Source organism: Dreissena polymorpha, chromosome 10, assembly GCF_020536995.1.
Source record: "Dreissena polymorpha isolate Duluth1 chromosome 10, UMN_Dpol_1.0, whole genome shotgun sequence".
Taxonomy (NCBI): Eukaryota; Metazoa; Mollusca; class Bivalvia; order Myida; family Dreissenidae; genus Dreissena; species Dreissena polymorpha.
The window spans coordinates 26,327,726-26,342,671 of NC_068364.1; the positions used below are offsets into that span (position 1 = coordinate 26,327,726).

The following is a 14,946-nucleotide window of genomic DNA, read 5'->3' on the forward strand; positions in this document are numbered from 1 at the left end:
CAAAATACTGTAAACTCTATGATATGACAACGTCATTTTCAGTAAATGCTATTGACACAAAATTTCAAACGTTATTAGAAGACATTAAAACCTTTAAATCGGACATTAAAATTAAGGAAATCAACGCTTTACAAGCAATCCCATTACCGAATATACTGGTAGAAAATTCTTATGTACAACAACATATGTTTCAAAATCAAATGCCACTAACCACTTACTGCCGTTATCAACAATTTCAACCGCGAGAACACCAAAATTATAAGATGTTAGTACCGCTAGATTATCAAAGACCGCGAATAATCGATAGATCCGTATCTAACCCACGTTTACAAGTAAACAGACAATATGCACAAAACCAAATTTGTCCCAAATGCGGATACGATTCTTGTAGGGGGGTCGAAACTGTTTCGCATTCAATAAACGATGTAACAATTGCATTGTTCAATCATTTACAATCAATGTGTTTTTGAACTAAAACAATGATGGGTGAGACAGAGCAGTAGGTACTATTTTAATAACACAACTAATTTAAAATTCCAGGTAAAACATGAACATAATAGGAAAAAGAATTGTATCAATAAAAATACGCATACAACTCAAAATAAACAAAAACAAAGTACTAAATCTAAAAGATTAGCCTTAAAGGTAGTATCCGCTTTTTCACACAATTTTTTACCAGGAACAATCGCATATGTCAAAACGAATATAATTCTAGATTCGGGAAGTTCCATCTCAGTAATAAGCAAATCATTTTTCGACTCTACAAACCTTACGCTAAGTGAATGCTAACCATCTAACCTTAATGTCAAGACAGCGATATCTGATAATATGTACACTGTAGAGGGGATCATTAACCTGCCAATACTTATTGGCAACACGTGCTTCAAGCATCCGTTTTACATAGTGCAAAACCTAACGAATAATGCAATCTTAGGAGTAGACTTCTTTTCGCAGTACGAGGCAAAATTAAATGTTCAGACCAACACTCTTGAAATAAATAAAGATAATATTACGTGTAAAACTAATTTTATAACAAAGGAAATTCACTGTATACAAGCAAATAAAAAGATAGGAATTAAAGCTAACTCATTTCAGAAAATACCTGTTCAACTAGGAGAATGTTTTATAGATAAAGATTTACATATTATGGATCAGACAAATATCATGGAACTTGATCTATGTATTGCGGACAAAAAAAATAAAACTATACAATTTCCAATTTACAACAATTCTGATACGGAAAAAATCATAAATAAATATGATATTTTAGCTTCAATACATATTTTGAATGGACACGAAATATATGAAATTAATAATTTTAACAAATATACCGAAACTGAAAATGTTCAGACAACAACCGAAAAAGAACAAATATTACATAATAAAATAGGAAAAGAATTTGCGAATAATAAGCAACTTTTTGATCTCTTAAAGAAATATCAAGATATATTAAGAGATTCAGAAACAGATCTCGGCACTGTTAAAATTTTTGAATGTTCCATTGAATTGGTACCGAATGCAATACCTATACCATATCCGGTAAACCCTAAAACGAGACAAATCTTGGAAGATGAATAACAGAAAATGCTAGATACAAATATAATTGCACCATCAACTTCAATCTGGAGTAGTCCTATTGTATTAGTTAAAAAAACATTCACATTCAGATGATATTTCGCCAGAAGACCAAAAAGAAAATAAACAATTATATAGGTTATGCATTGACTACCGACTGTTAAATAAAAAATCCGAGAAAATGTATTATCAAATGCCTACAATTGTAAATGTTCAGAATATGATCGCATAGAAAAAGCCAATTATATTTACTAAAATAGACATAAAACAAGCATTTCTTAATCTACCCATGGCCGAAAATTCTAAAAGGTATACTGCATTTAATTCTCCAACAGGACGATGTTTTCAATTTAACGTGCTGCCTTATGGGCCATGTAACAGCCACTTTTATTGGTCATTATATCTTTCAAAAATGTTAGGATAATTTAATTTCAAAAAACTTCTTTTTTTGGATGACTGTATACTAATGAGTGACAATATTCAAACCCACATCAAAGAACTTTCTCAAGTTTAAGACAAACTAAACGAAGCTGGTTCAGTAATAAATCTCAAAAAGAGTCATTTTGCACAAAAACGAATTACATTTCTAGGCACAGTGTTTGAAGGAACCACTATTCAAATGGACCCTGACAAATTAAAAATAATAAACGAATTTCTAATTCCGAATAATCAAAAAGCATTAAAACGTTTCTTAGGAATGACACATTTCTTAAAACGATTTTTAAAAGACTACTCACACATTGTCACTCCGTTAAATAGATTGCTTAAGAAAGATACAATATTCAAATTGACCGAAGAACATGACAAAAGTTTCAATCATTTAAAACGGGCGTTTATGGCAAAACAAATTTTACGATTACCAGATTTTAATAAAGAATTCATTATCTATACAGACGCTAGAATTTCCGCAGTAGGATTCATTTTATGTCAGGAAGATTCTCCAAAACGTCCCCATGCTATTTTATATGGAGGACGCGCTTTAAAAGATAAAGAAAAACGTTACAGCAGTTGTGAACTGGAACTATTAGCAATCATTTACGCTTTGAAAGAATGTGAGTCTATATATCAAATATACATGTCAAAATTATAACAGACAATAAAGCTTCGACATTTTTACATACAACAAAACATTCAAATGACAGATTATATAGATGGGCTTTAGAACTAGAAAATAATGATCATGAAATCATTTACAGACATGGTAAAACAAATCCAAGTAATTACCTTAGTAGAATATGTTATAATCCCAAACCGAACATAAACGTAAAATCCCAAGACAAAATTAATACACTTCCAAATGATGAAAATACACCTTTAACACCTTCACAACCTTTGGCACCAATCATGCAAAATAATCAGGTTAACATCATCACACGAAAACAACTAAAAGAAACAATAAACAAAGCACCCATCACCCATCAGCCAATTATTGCTACTGACATTCCATTACATAGCACCACTCGACCTGACAACAGCGTTATCTCAGATAATGATCACATACCTGGTTCACAACTCCAGACAGTCAATGACCGCGAACAATAACACACACAATTGGCAACCAATCAATTAGACATTATGAACTTACAAGCTAACTCAAAAGATTTTGGCGACATTTATGCATTCTTAAAGAATGGTAATTTACCGGACGACAAAGATTTAGCAAAACGAATTCCGTATATTAGCACCCAATACGAAATAGTTGACAATGTTCTGTTTCGTTTTTACGAACCAAGATCTAAGAAATTTCAAACTGAAAAAACTTAAATTAAACAATTAGCTTTACCTGAGTCATTGAAAAGTGAAATACTTTACAGTTTTCATGAATAAAACGGACATTTTGGAGTGGATCGCACGTTTGCGACCATCACAAATTTTTACTTCTTCCCAAAAATGTACCAAGCAGTTAAAGATTATGTTCAATCTTGCCAAAAATGTCAGGTGTCTTAAAGAGATTACAATTATAAACCATATCAATTACAATAACCTTTTATTGCAAGCGAATCATTTGAAATGTTACACATAGATATAGTTACTTTAGCGAAACAGAGCAAAGAATATAAAACTGTTTTAAGCGTAATATGCGCATTTTCAAAATTTGCATTATTTATACCATTAAAAACGCAAAACACTATTGAAATCGCAGAACAACTCTATCATAAAGTGTTTGCAATATTTGGACCACCAAAACATATCACAAGCGATAGAGGACATAACTTCTTAAGTGGTGTAATGGACGTTCTTTATAAATTCTTTCAAATTAAAAGGCATCGAAATTCATCTTATCACCCAATGAGTAATGGAATGGTAGAACGGGTACACTCTACATTACTCTCAATACTACGTACATCGTTAAAAAACGAAAGCGATTGGCCTACAATTCAACAGTATGTCCGAAAACGACACAATACTCTCCGTACTACATTCTTTTTGGCCGACACATGAATAAACCCATTAATTCCGAATTATTTCCACCAATGAATACCAACCCTTCAAAAAACACTTATGTTAAGGAATTGAAACAAACATTTAAAATTATATGGAACTATCACACAAGAAAACATAAATAATTCACGTGACGTTATGCGTAAGTTTCACAATCGCAAAACTGCAATACGTCCATTTAAATTAGGAGATCTTGCTTTTATTAAACAGGAAAAAGTACGTTTAAAAAATCCAGAAAATTGTTCAGAAAATTTTTAGAACAACCTTATTATATAACAAAAATATTACAAAATGGCACATACATTTTGAGAGAACGATATTCAAACAAAGAATTCAAAGTTCCGATTAATATCAACATATAACGTAGATACCATGTTGAGAAAGATTTGCGTGATTTATCTCAAACATTCAAATTACATGAAAAAGAAACTATTGATAATACAGAAAATCAAAATAATCCAAAAACCGTTACCAACAATACACAACCAAATATAACGACAACTGACAAACACAATACCACTAATCAAAATAATATTCCGTCCAAAAATTCAAGCAAGAAATGGTATAGAGCTGACACAATTTTAAAGACCAGAATTAAAGATAATCAAAGACAATATTTATTAAAATGGACAAATAAAAAATATAAGAACAGTTGGACAAACGACGTTGATACATCAGAGGCACTTATTAAACAATTTATTTAAATAAATCTCTGAACAATAATCATAAAAGAAAGTCAGTAAAATGATAAACAATTTTTTTTTCTTTTAGGCAAGATGGTGGTCACACGATTCTTTATACTTTTCCTGTCACTTGTGGGAGCGCAGGGCGAACAATTAATGATGAACCATGGTGTTAAGTTCTCAGATACAAAAACAATTAACTTCGTCAATAATGAATGGACACATACTTTTCAATTTGATATGCCGGACTATCATTTCAACAGTGACATTGGTAGAAATTATTCATTGTGTAGAGACACTTATTTCTCCGACAAAGGATGTCCGATTAGCGTCGAATTCAATTCTCTAAGGATTTTAATGGAACATGATTTACAATCTTTATTACAAAAATGTTGAAGCATGATTCCAACAATCTCAGATAAACGCAAAACACGTGAGTCACAACCCTTACTTCCCTTTATAGGCGAATTGGGGTCAACTCTATTTGGAATTGCGACAACGTCACAACTTTATCGATCGCGCGATCATGCAAACAAATTGGCGCAAAGAGTTAATCTCTTAACAAACACATTCACGCACGAATTTGACGAAACGTCATCATTTGCAACTAATGTACATGAGCATATGAAATTATTCGATGAATTCGTCGCGAATGCTTCAGCAGTTAGGCATAAAATTGTGGAAGCAGTGGGATCTAGGTCACATCAACATACCACCGCTGAAAAGTTAATACTAGATATAAATGATAAAATGATAAAAATAAGGTCACAATTTGAAAGGCTAGCAATAGGAATTGAATCCCCGAGCAATCGTTAATTGTCGATTCATATAATAGACCCTGAATTAATGTCAAAAACGTTAACAGGAATAGATTCGTCGTTAAAAATTCACTATCCGACTCATGAATTGGTCAGCAGTGAATTGGCATTCTATTACAATCACGCTGAATTTATGTATGGACGCAATAATAATTCGATTTACATAATGGTATTGTTTCCACTGACAAACAGATTGGACAACGAAATTTATGAATTAAATTTCTTTCCAATTCCTCTTGACAATGATGTAAAAAACAAAGATGCTAATGAATTTACATCAAAACCGCGGTATTTAATTTATAACGAGAAATACCTATTATTCATATATCTCGATGAATCATTCTTGAGAGACTGTTTCACAGCAGGTTCAACAATTGTATGCAAACAGAATGTAATATTTGAAATCGATTTCAACACAAATTGTTTCGTTGAACTCTTGAAACACGGAAAAACGAACGATACATGAGAATATAAAATAGTAAGGAACGTCTTGAAACCAGAGCTGAAAATTTTAAATAGTTCTAAGGTCCCTTTTAAATCAAATTTAAAATTAGAATGTGTAAATCATTCTAAAACAGTCGATGATTGTAAGTGCTGCATTATCGATGTACCATGTGCATGTAAACTAGTCTCACAAAGTCAACGTAATGATGAGCAGTTCACCAAATGCTTGACAAATGATACTACTGTCGACCAAATATATCCAATTAATTTACCGTTACTCCAACAATTCTTCAATGATACGGTTTTGGATAAATTGATGAAAAACATTTCATATACTGATCCAATAAATGTATTATTACCGGTATTTAAAACTTTCGATCAAAACACACAGGATATATTAACTCGGTCACACAAATTAGAAATTGACACGCAAACCTTTGTGAAAAAAGCAAAGAAAAACCAAATTGTGTACCATAGCCTAACAGAAGCAATTCTCAATGACGAAATTTCAATTGAATCAGGATTATCCACTTTCGATATAATTCAATCAAACATCTCAAATGTGACAATCCCACCACTCGCTCACCACTTCAGGAATTTGCCGACGATCTAAATGAATTTCTGAGATATGAGCATGTTCTTGTCTTTCTGGCCATGATTCACGTTTTCTTGCTTAAAACGATCCTTTGCAAATTGCAAATATTCAAACGACAACGTGGCAACGTGGCACTCTTTTGATTTTACATATATCAAATGGTTTAAATCGTAAGTTCCGCTTCCTGTCGATCAGAATGGATCATTGACTTAACTATTACACTGAACATTAACGCCATACGCTTTGGATTGTTTCCAAAACTGCTCATCAGCACTTCGGAAATTTCGTTTCGGAATAATACAGGAAATATAATTATGGAATACCATCTGCTCTGTCAATTGGCGTTTGTCAATACATCAAATTTCGACAAATGCTTAAAACAAACTGAATTATTCTTAGTACATAACGGAGTTAAGGAACGTACTTAACCAAATTTAAACCCTTACGCCGAGACAAAAATGGAATAGCATGTGTTATCATTTTGTTTTATTTGATTGACAATTATCATCCTGTTTGAATATGATATAACTTTGATGTCAAATTTTGCATGGATTTCAACTTTGATGTCAATATTTTAATGTTAGATTTCATTTTTTCTATTCAACCATTATCAATACTTTGAAGATTATAGAAATGAATTAATCTAATCTTCGTTATTAAATACTACAGTTTACATGTTTTTCTCATCCTAGATATCGATCGTTACAAATTTTCATTTTATTCATTACATACATGCTTCATGTTTATAAAAAAAAGAAAATTATTTTGCTGTTCTCATTTCAGGCGGACGCAACAACAACAACAACAGTAATAATAATAACAATAATAATTTGCAAATATATATATAGAGTGTGCATTTTATATTATAAACTTTGGTTTTTTTAATGAATTTTCTATTGTATATATACAGGGGTTGTAATGGACTTACAACGGCGGGGTCCAAGGGTGGTTCAGGGTGGCGAAGCCGAAGGAAAATAATTTTGAGCCTTTGAGGACTTAAAAAGTGCATCCTTGTTATGTCAAATTGTGTTTTATTGTTAAGGTAAATGTATTGACTGACAGACTAAAACTTGACCTTGCTTTGGACATATTAAATCATTAGAAGCCTTTTTTCCATGTTGGTACTTACAGGGCTCAACATTAACCTAAAGACCAATTTGCCCTTCCGGACAAGTACTTAGAAAATCTACTTGCACTCAACGTAAAGCCACTTGTCCAAACATGAATTATCACATTAGCTGTAAACCTCTTTTTTTATAAAGATCCAAATGATACACCACAAAACCTTTTTTTTATTTTTGCTAATTTAACAAAATGATAACAGCAATTAAAGTCTAATTTAAGTCTAAATGTAGATTTGTGCCAATGTTTGACTTACAGTTACTTGTAAAGCCGAAGCTAAATAAACTAGACATTTCTCGTCTGCTAACAGTACTGTAAACAACACCTAAACCGTAACAAAAATGTGAATTGACGTAAAGCAACTGACTGAAAACACCAACGATGGTACTTGTAACTGAATAGTAAAGAAATAGATAAACACAATTGCATTTGAAAGCCGATGTTTGGAATCCCAAGCCATTTACGGCGTTTCTAAAAATAGGTTTGGAAATCCATGCGCACCATGCGTAGTTAGTTTTGACTTCCGCAAACAACAAACCCCGAGTAAATTCGTGCATTAGGCAAATCGTCCGTGATTATTTGTACTATTTAACCACATAAACACACGATTTTCGTTGTTCTTTTTTGCACTTGATTTAGCAGAATACTTTTAAACAAAAGAAGCTCCGGAAATAACCGGCCAATCAATTTATTGCTTTAAGACATACGGTATCATACGAATAGTAACGCATGCAAACGATTGGCAGCCGGACTTATACGTTTCTGCCGAATTCGACACGGTCGGGATTAATCGCAAGTACCCGGATTTCGCGGTTCGTCACCAAAATACTTTGCACAGACTTTTTTTTTACCCAAACCCCCTCACCCCCCTGAAAAAAAATCCTGGGATTTACGCCGATCTCAAAACTGTTCCGGGAGCCTCCAAATCCGGATTTCCGGATTATTCCGGAATTTTACAACCCCTATATATATATTATTTACATTTGTAATATCATTTTACTTCTACATTTCTTGCTTCCCTATTGTTAATTGTATATTGTATATTTCATTATTTTCACTAAAATGGACATCGTTATCAACTTTCCATTGTTTATTCCGTACTCCTACTTTTTCAAATTATTGTTTAAATATAATAACAACTCTTCTGACAATTTAAACATTTCCCTTCCTTCAGAACACCATCAATTACATCACATAAAATACTTTTTGACGACTTTCCCAAAATTAAGAAAAATCCACAAACACACTAAAAAATTACTATTTAAGCACATGTTAAACAATTCCAACATTTCATTTTCAACTTAAAGTTTACTTTTTGCAATCAACTATTTCCATATACCTTTCCTCTAGTTTCAAATGCTCGACCATTTACTTCATGAAACCCACCCTCTTAACTTTCAAATTTGCCAAGAAATTATTTTAACTTTCGGGTTAGAATCCCAAATTTCCATAATAGCATACGAAAGATTTATTCAATCAAAATTTCTGCCTCCCTTTTTAAATTCCTTGTCTATTAAAGACATTTTAAATGCTGATGTTAAAAAAATAAATAAATTAATGAATCAACATTTTTACTTTTACAAAATATCCCTTAAATGCCAGTAGATCCCTTTGGATTTTTTCAATACCTTTTGTCGAGGTTGCAATGAATCTTTCAAAAATTGCAAAGAAAAATTCATGAAAATTGAAGGTCTTTATCCACACAGCAAAAAACTTCAGAAAAATTGATAGCTTTAATTTCCATGTATTAATGCGAACTAGTTGTTGTAATAGACCATACCACACCTTTTGTGGTTATCAATTTCTTCAAAACGATTTCATAATTTGTAAATTATGTCTTCATTATCACAAACAAATCGACTGGAGCTTTTTGCGTAACTGTTAACTCATGTATGTATATATTTTCAATATATATATATATATATATATATATATATATATATATATATATATATATATATATATATATATATATATATATATATATATATATATATATTGCAGTGTATGTCGGAACACAAACGGATATATTTTATCAAAATAAGTGAATTCTAAAATTGACTTTGTTAAATATTAAATTGTTACTTCCACTATTATAACATATAGAATTTAATACTTCTTTTGTTCCCCAACAAACACTTTCATGTAATCAACTGATTTGTAATGACTGTAATCATTGTACATATACAATTTTGTTGTGTTTGCCGTGCTATTATTATTATTATTAATTCAATTATATAATAATACAAATTGATTCAATTGCATAGCTTGTTTAGGATTTTTTTGTCTCATTCGAATATTTCAACTGTCTAAACTATAATTAGATTTGTTAGATTTATGTATGCATGCTTTCATATTATATACTTATATGTTATGGGATTGTTTTCAAAAGCAAATTTATTCAAACAGCCCAATTATTAGAATAGGAATTCTAATTAAAAGAAGGAGTGGGAGATGTAATCCAATTAAAATCAAATTTTTATGAAATATTTGTAACATCTAAATTTTCATTTTAACTTATTTAATAATTTCAATTAATCCTAATAAATAAAGTTTTAATTAATTTCAATTAACACATTTTAAAATGACTATGGCGTATTGTTTTAAATGACTATTGTATATTGTAAGAAAAACTTAATTTGATGTAAGCCATTGTGCAGTCCTTAAGCCCTGGTTTCTAAAAACACAACATAAAGAATATTTTTGTGCCAGGTGAGCTACAATTTTTAAATATTAAACATTACCTGGATGTACTATAAGAAAATAACTGAGTAAGCTAAGACAGTAAGTCAGCACATTATAATCCAAATAGCTTTCCAAGTTTGGAACTAAGAATGAACGTTGGAAGCTTGGAGAAAGTTCCATGACTAAGGGTTAACAGTCTTTGACCCGAACAAATATAAAAACAAGAGCGCCGCATGACGGAGCAATATACGCCCGATTCGTGTGCCATTGGAGATGATACACTGATGATTGATGTATTTGTTTTGGAAATAAGCAAAAAAAACAACAACAACTTATATAACTGATATATTCATATATATGCATTGATATCAACTTGAACTAGAGCTTTGTCACTGAATGTGACTTATACCCCCATACCACTTTGACGCAGGATAAAAAGTTGTTTAAAAGTTTCGGATGAATACAATTTGAATTAGAGTCCGGACAAAGTGGCGCCGTTGAAAATGCACTAATTGACCCTATGACCTAGTTCTTGACCCGACATGACCCATATTCGAACTTGACCTAGATATCAACTAGATGCAACTACTGACCAAGTTTGGTAAAGATCGGATGAATACAATTTGAATAAGAGTCCGGACAAAGTGGCGCTGTTGAAAATGGACTAATTGACCATATGACCTAGTTTTTTACCTGGCATGACCCATATTCGAACTTGGCCTAGATATCAACTAGATGCAACTACTGACCAAGTTTGGTGAAGATAAGATTTATACAATTTGAATTAGAGTCCGGACAAAGTAAAATGCACTAATTGACCCTTTGACCTAGTTTTTGACCCAGCATGACCCATATTCGGACTTGACCTAGATATCAACTAGATGCAACTACTGACCAAGTTTGGTGAAGATCGGATGAATACAATTTGAATTAGAGTCCGGACAAAGTGGCGCCGTTGAAAATGCACTAATTGACCCTATGACCTAGTTTTTGACCCGGCATGACCCATATTCGAACTTGGCCTATATATCAACTAGATGCAACTGCTGACCAAGTTTGGTGAAGATCGGATGAATACAATTTGAAATAGAGTCCGGACAAAGTGGCCCCTTTGAAAATGCACTTATTGACCCTATGACCTAGTTTTTGACCCGGCATGACCCATATTCGAACTTGGCCTAGATATCAACTAGATGCAACTGCTGACCAAGTTTGGTGAAGATCGGATGAATACAATTTGAATTAGAGTCCGGACAAAGTGATGCCTTCCGCCCGCCGCCCGCCCGCCGCCCGCCCGCCCGCCAAGGGGTTTCACATAATACGTCCCGTATTTTATACGGGCGTATCAAAAATAGGTGAATAAGCATATCACGTGATACCACGTGGGATCACGTGAGATACGTATTTGGAAAAAAAAACTTATCAAATTTTAAAAGTTGCCACTGACAGAGTATATAAGAAAACGCGGTGCGCGGAACAAGCACTGTGTTTTTTTGGATACCTTTCAGGTAAGATTTTACTACTTATTTATTCTTAAACCTAAATTATGGTTTGTCGCAAATAAATACATTCATATTAAAATTATTGTTAGATACTCTAATTTGTTTAAGTTCCATATTTAGGAAATTATTGTTAAGCTGCACAGTATCCGAATAAATATATATTGTGTATTTATGATAATAGTTATTTTTAAAGTATCATATTAGTAAAATTAATAGTACTGTTTTCCCATCAATAAATAATTGCTTTTATTTTAAGATTTGATAAAACAATGTTTATATCTGAAAGCTGTTAGAGAAATTGAATAATATTCTGTATGATTTATTAATATATAATAAGAATTAATATCGTTACATATGTTCGTATATATATCATGAATACTATTTGTGCATGCAAATATTTATCTTGTTTTAAAGGGATCTTTTCACGCTTTGGTAAATTGACAAAATTGAAAAAAGTTGTTTCAGATTCGCACATTTTCGTTTTAGTTATGATATTTTTGAGGAAACAGTAATACTGAACATTTACCATGGTCTAATATAGCCATTAAATGCATCTTTTGACGATTTAAAACCTAAAAATGATAAAGCGTTGCAACGCGAAACGATTGAATAATTTGGAGAGTTCTGTTTTTGTCGTTAAATTTTGTGAAACTACGAAGATTGCTTATATAATGTATAAAATACGTCATGTATGTGTACTCGGCGGAATAGCTCAGTAGGCTAAAGCGTTTTTACTTCAGGACTCTGGCAGGACTCCAGGGGTCACTGGTTCGAAACCTGCTTCGGGCAATGTTCTTTTCCTTTTTTTTATTTTATTCTTGACTTTTTACTGGAGCGTTTACGATCCAATGTTTACATTTATCAATATAAAGCATTTAATGAATAAGTTAAAAAAATGCCAAAATCTGTGAAAAGGCCCCTTTAATAAATAAACACTTTTTGGATACCTTTCAGAATAAAATAGGCTGTTTTTACTATCGACTTCTTTAATTATTTACATCTATTATGGATAAAAGAATATTAGCGCTTAACGCTAATTTTCATAAGACAAAGAATGATAGCATTTAATGCTCATTGAAATTGAAATACGGTAGAAATAGTATTCGTTAAGACCGTAAATCGAAGAATGAACAGAACTGTTGATTATTAAGAACTAAATAAATTAACGTACGTAAATGAAGATCCCGTTACCCATTATATGAAATGGAAATAATGAAAACCACAATGAACATAAATTTATATGAAAAGCACGTACGATATAAAACTGAATGGATTTGAAAAGACATACCAAAGACACTTGAACGTGCATAGATCATGACATATATGAGTATACCGTCAAAAAGTAAAGTACCTTCACTTTGATTAATAAAATGTATTGCCGAAATATGCATACTATAATGATACTTACGTTGTAAGTTGTGTTTCTGAATTTCGCCCCGTATCATCTTGTATTGGAATCAGTGGTATCCTTTCTTCACTAGGTTCACGCCTTGACGGCATTTCCATTCGCGGAATTTTCCATTGTTCTTGCAAAATATAATCGTCATCTGGATTATATGTATAATCACTTTCTTCACTTTCTTCATTTGAGTCGTCCATGGGTACACAAGTTGATTCAATATTCGACGCCATATCTCCGTTTGTTTTTCATAGGAGGCGCATGCGTATCAATGAAAGCCTTTAATCATATTACTGAAACTTTATCATCCACATTTCTCTTCAAACTGAAGTTTATTTTACGAACGCCGTGTTTATATAACTCCCTTATCAAGCTTTAACGCTATTATATTGTGCAAACTATTTATAGGACTGCACTGCAAACGGCCACACTGTTTTTGTAAAATTCTTGGTCATGGATGAATTTAAAAATCACTCGTGACACTTTGATTTAAATGGATAATAAGTTGGTTCCTTTTTCCTAGTTCCTTATTCCTTTTTCGAATAAGGAATAAGGAACAGTTCCTTATTCCTTATTCAGGTTTATCATATTTGATATAGTGTTTTAATGAAAAATAATGCAAACAATACGTGAGTAAATTAAAACAAAATTACTCAAATGCATTTACTTTATGTATTATGATACATATTGATATTTCTTCTTCCCGCTTGCATAGGATTTCTTGTTTTATCCAAACCAGCATTTTCTAATTCCAATACTAACTTCACATCAACAAAATCTAAAGCATATAACAATATTTTACATTTATATGATATAAAAGTGCAACCTTATACATTTCAACATATTTGTTTTTATTTTTAATCCAGTTCAATTTTCTCGGCTAAGCAAGAAAAAAAGAACCAGTACATTATTCAGTATTCAAGCTGAATAAGGAACTTTCAAATTCTTAATTCAAATTAATTAAATGTTATTTTTCTATAAATTATAAATCAAATTAAACCAACGAGAGAAATAAATCAACGAGAATTGTTGTACAGTTCGGGTATAAAAATATTAATTGCAGTACATTTCTACTTTGTTCTATTTAATAATAAAATTGTTCTTTATTCGGTTTGAATAAGGAACTGAGTCCTTATTCATATCGAATAAGGACCTGACATTTTCTTTCTTAACAGATACATTAATTTGAAAAAAAAAGTTATTATGAATAAAGATACGCATATATCAAATATACCATTGTAAATGTCGGTTGAGAATGAAAAAGTGTAGTGCATTTCTTATCTATTATCTATTTTACCGATAACCAAGTGTAATTTTCGCGGCTGAACAAGTCGCCAGTTGCACTATCTAAACATAATACTGATAACCAGAACAGCGCCATGTTGTCGGCTCGCACGATCTTTAATCGTGCCAATGTTGAAGGTCGCCGGATGTAATGTAGGCATCCAATAGCGAGAAAACGGGTTTTCGGAGATGTAAAAGCTATTGAAATAAGCACACCAAACAACAGCAGTGTAAGTTTCGGTTTTTAATGAAAACAAAACAAAAAAGAAAAACAGGGGCATTTCAATGAAATGTTCAAGTCTTCTAGAGACACCATGGCCGCTTCTACCGGTGCAGTCTCGCCTTCATGGTGACGTCGGTGACGTCGAATTAACGACAACGCTGTACGAAATATTGG

General features: G+C 32.0%; 1 protein-coding gene across 1 annotated transcript in view; it reads right to left on the reverse strand.

Moving 5' to 3' along the window:
* The window catches only part of LOC127848997 (uncharacterized), a 142,150-nt gene extending 128,535 nt beyond the window's left edge, over window positions 1-13,615 (reverse strand). Inside the window, exon 1 of the mRNA XM_052381724.1 lies at window positions 13,275-13,615. Within this exon, the coding sequence (XP_052237684.1) occupies window positions 13,275-13,498 (224 nt within the window). The 5' untranslated portion in view covers window positions 13,499-13,615. The remainder of the gene's footprint in view (window positions 1-13,274) is intronic.
* Between the last annotated feature and the right edge of the window lie 1,331 nt (window positions 13,616-14,946).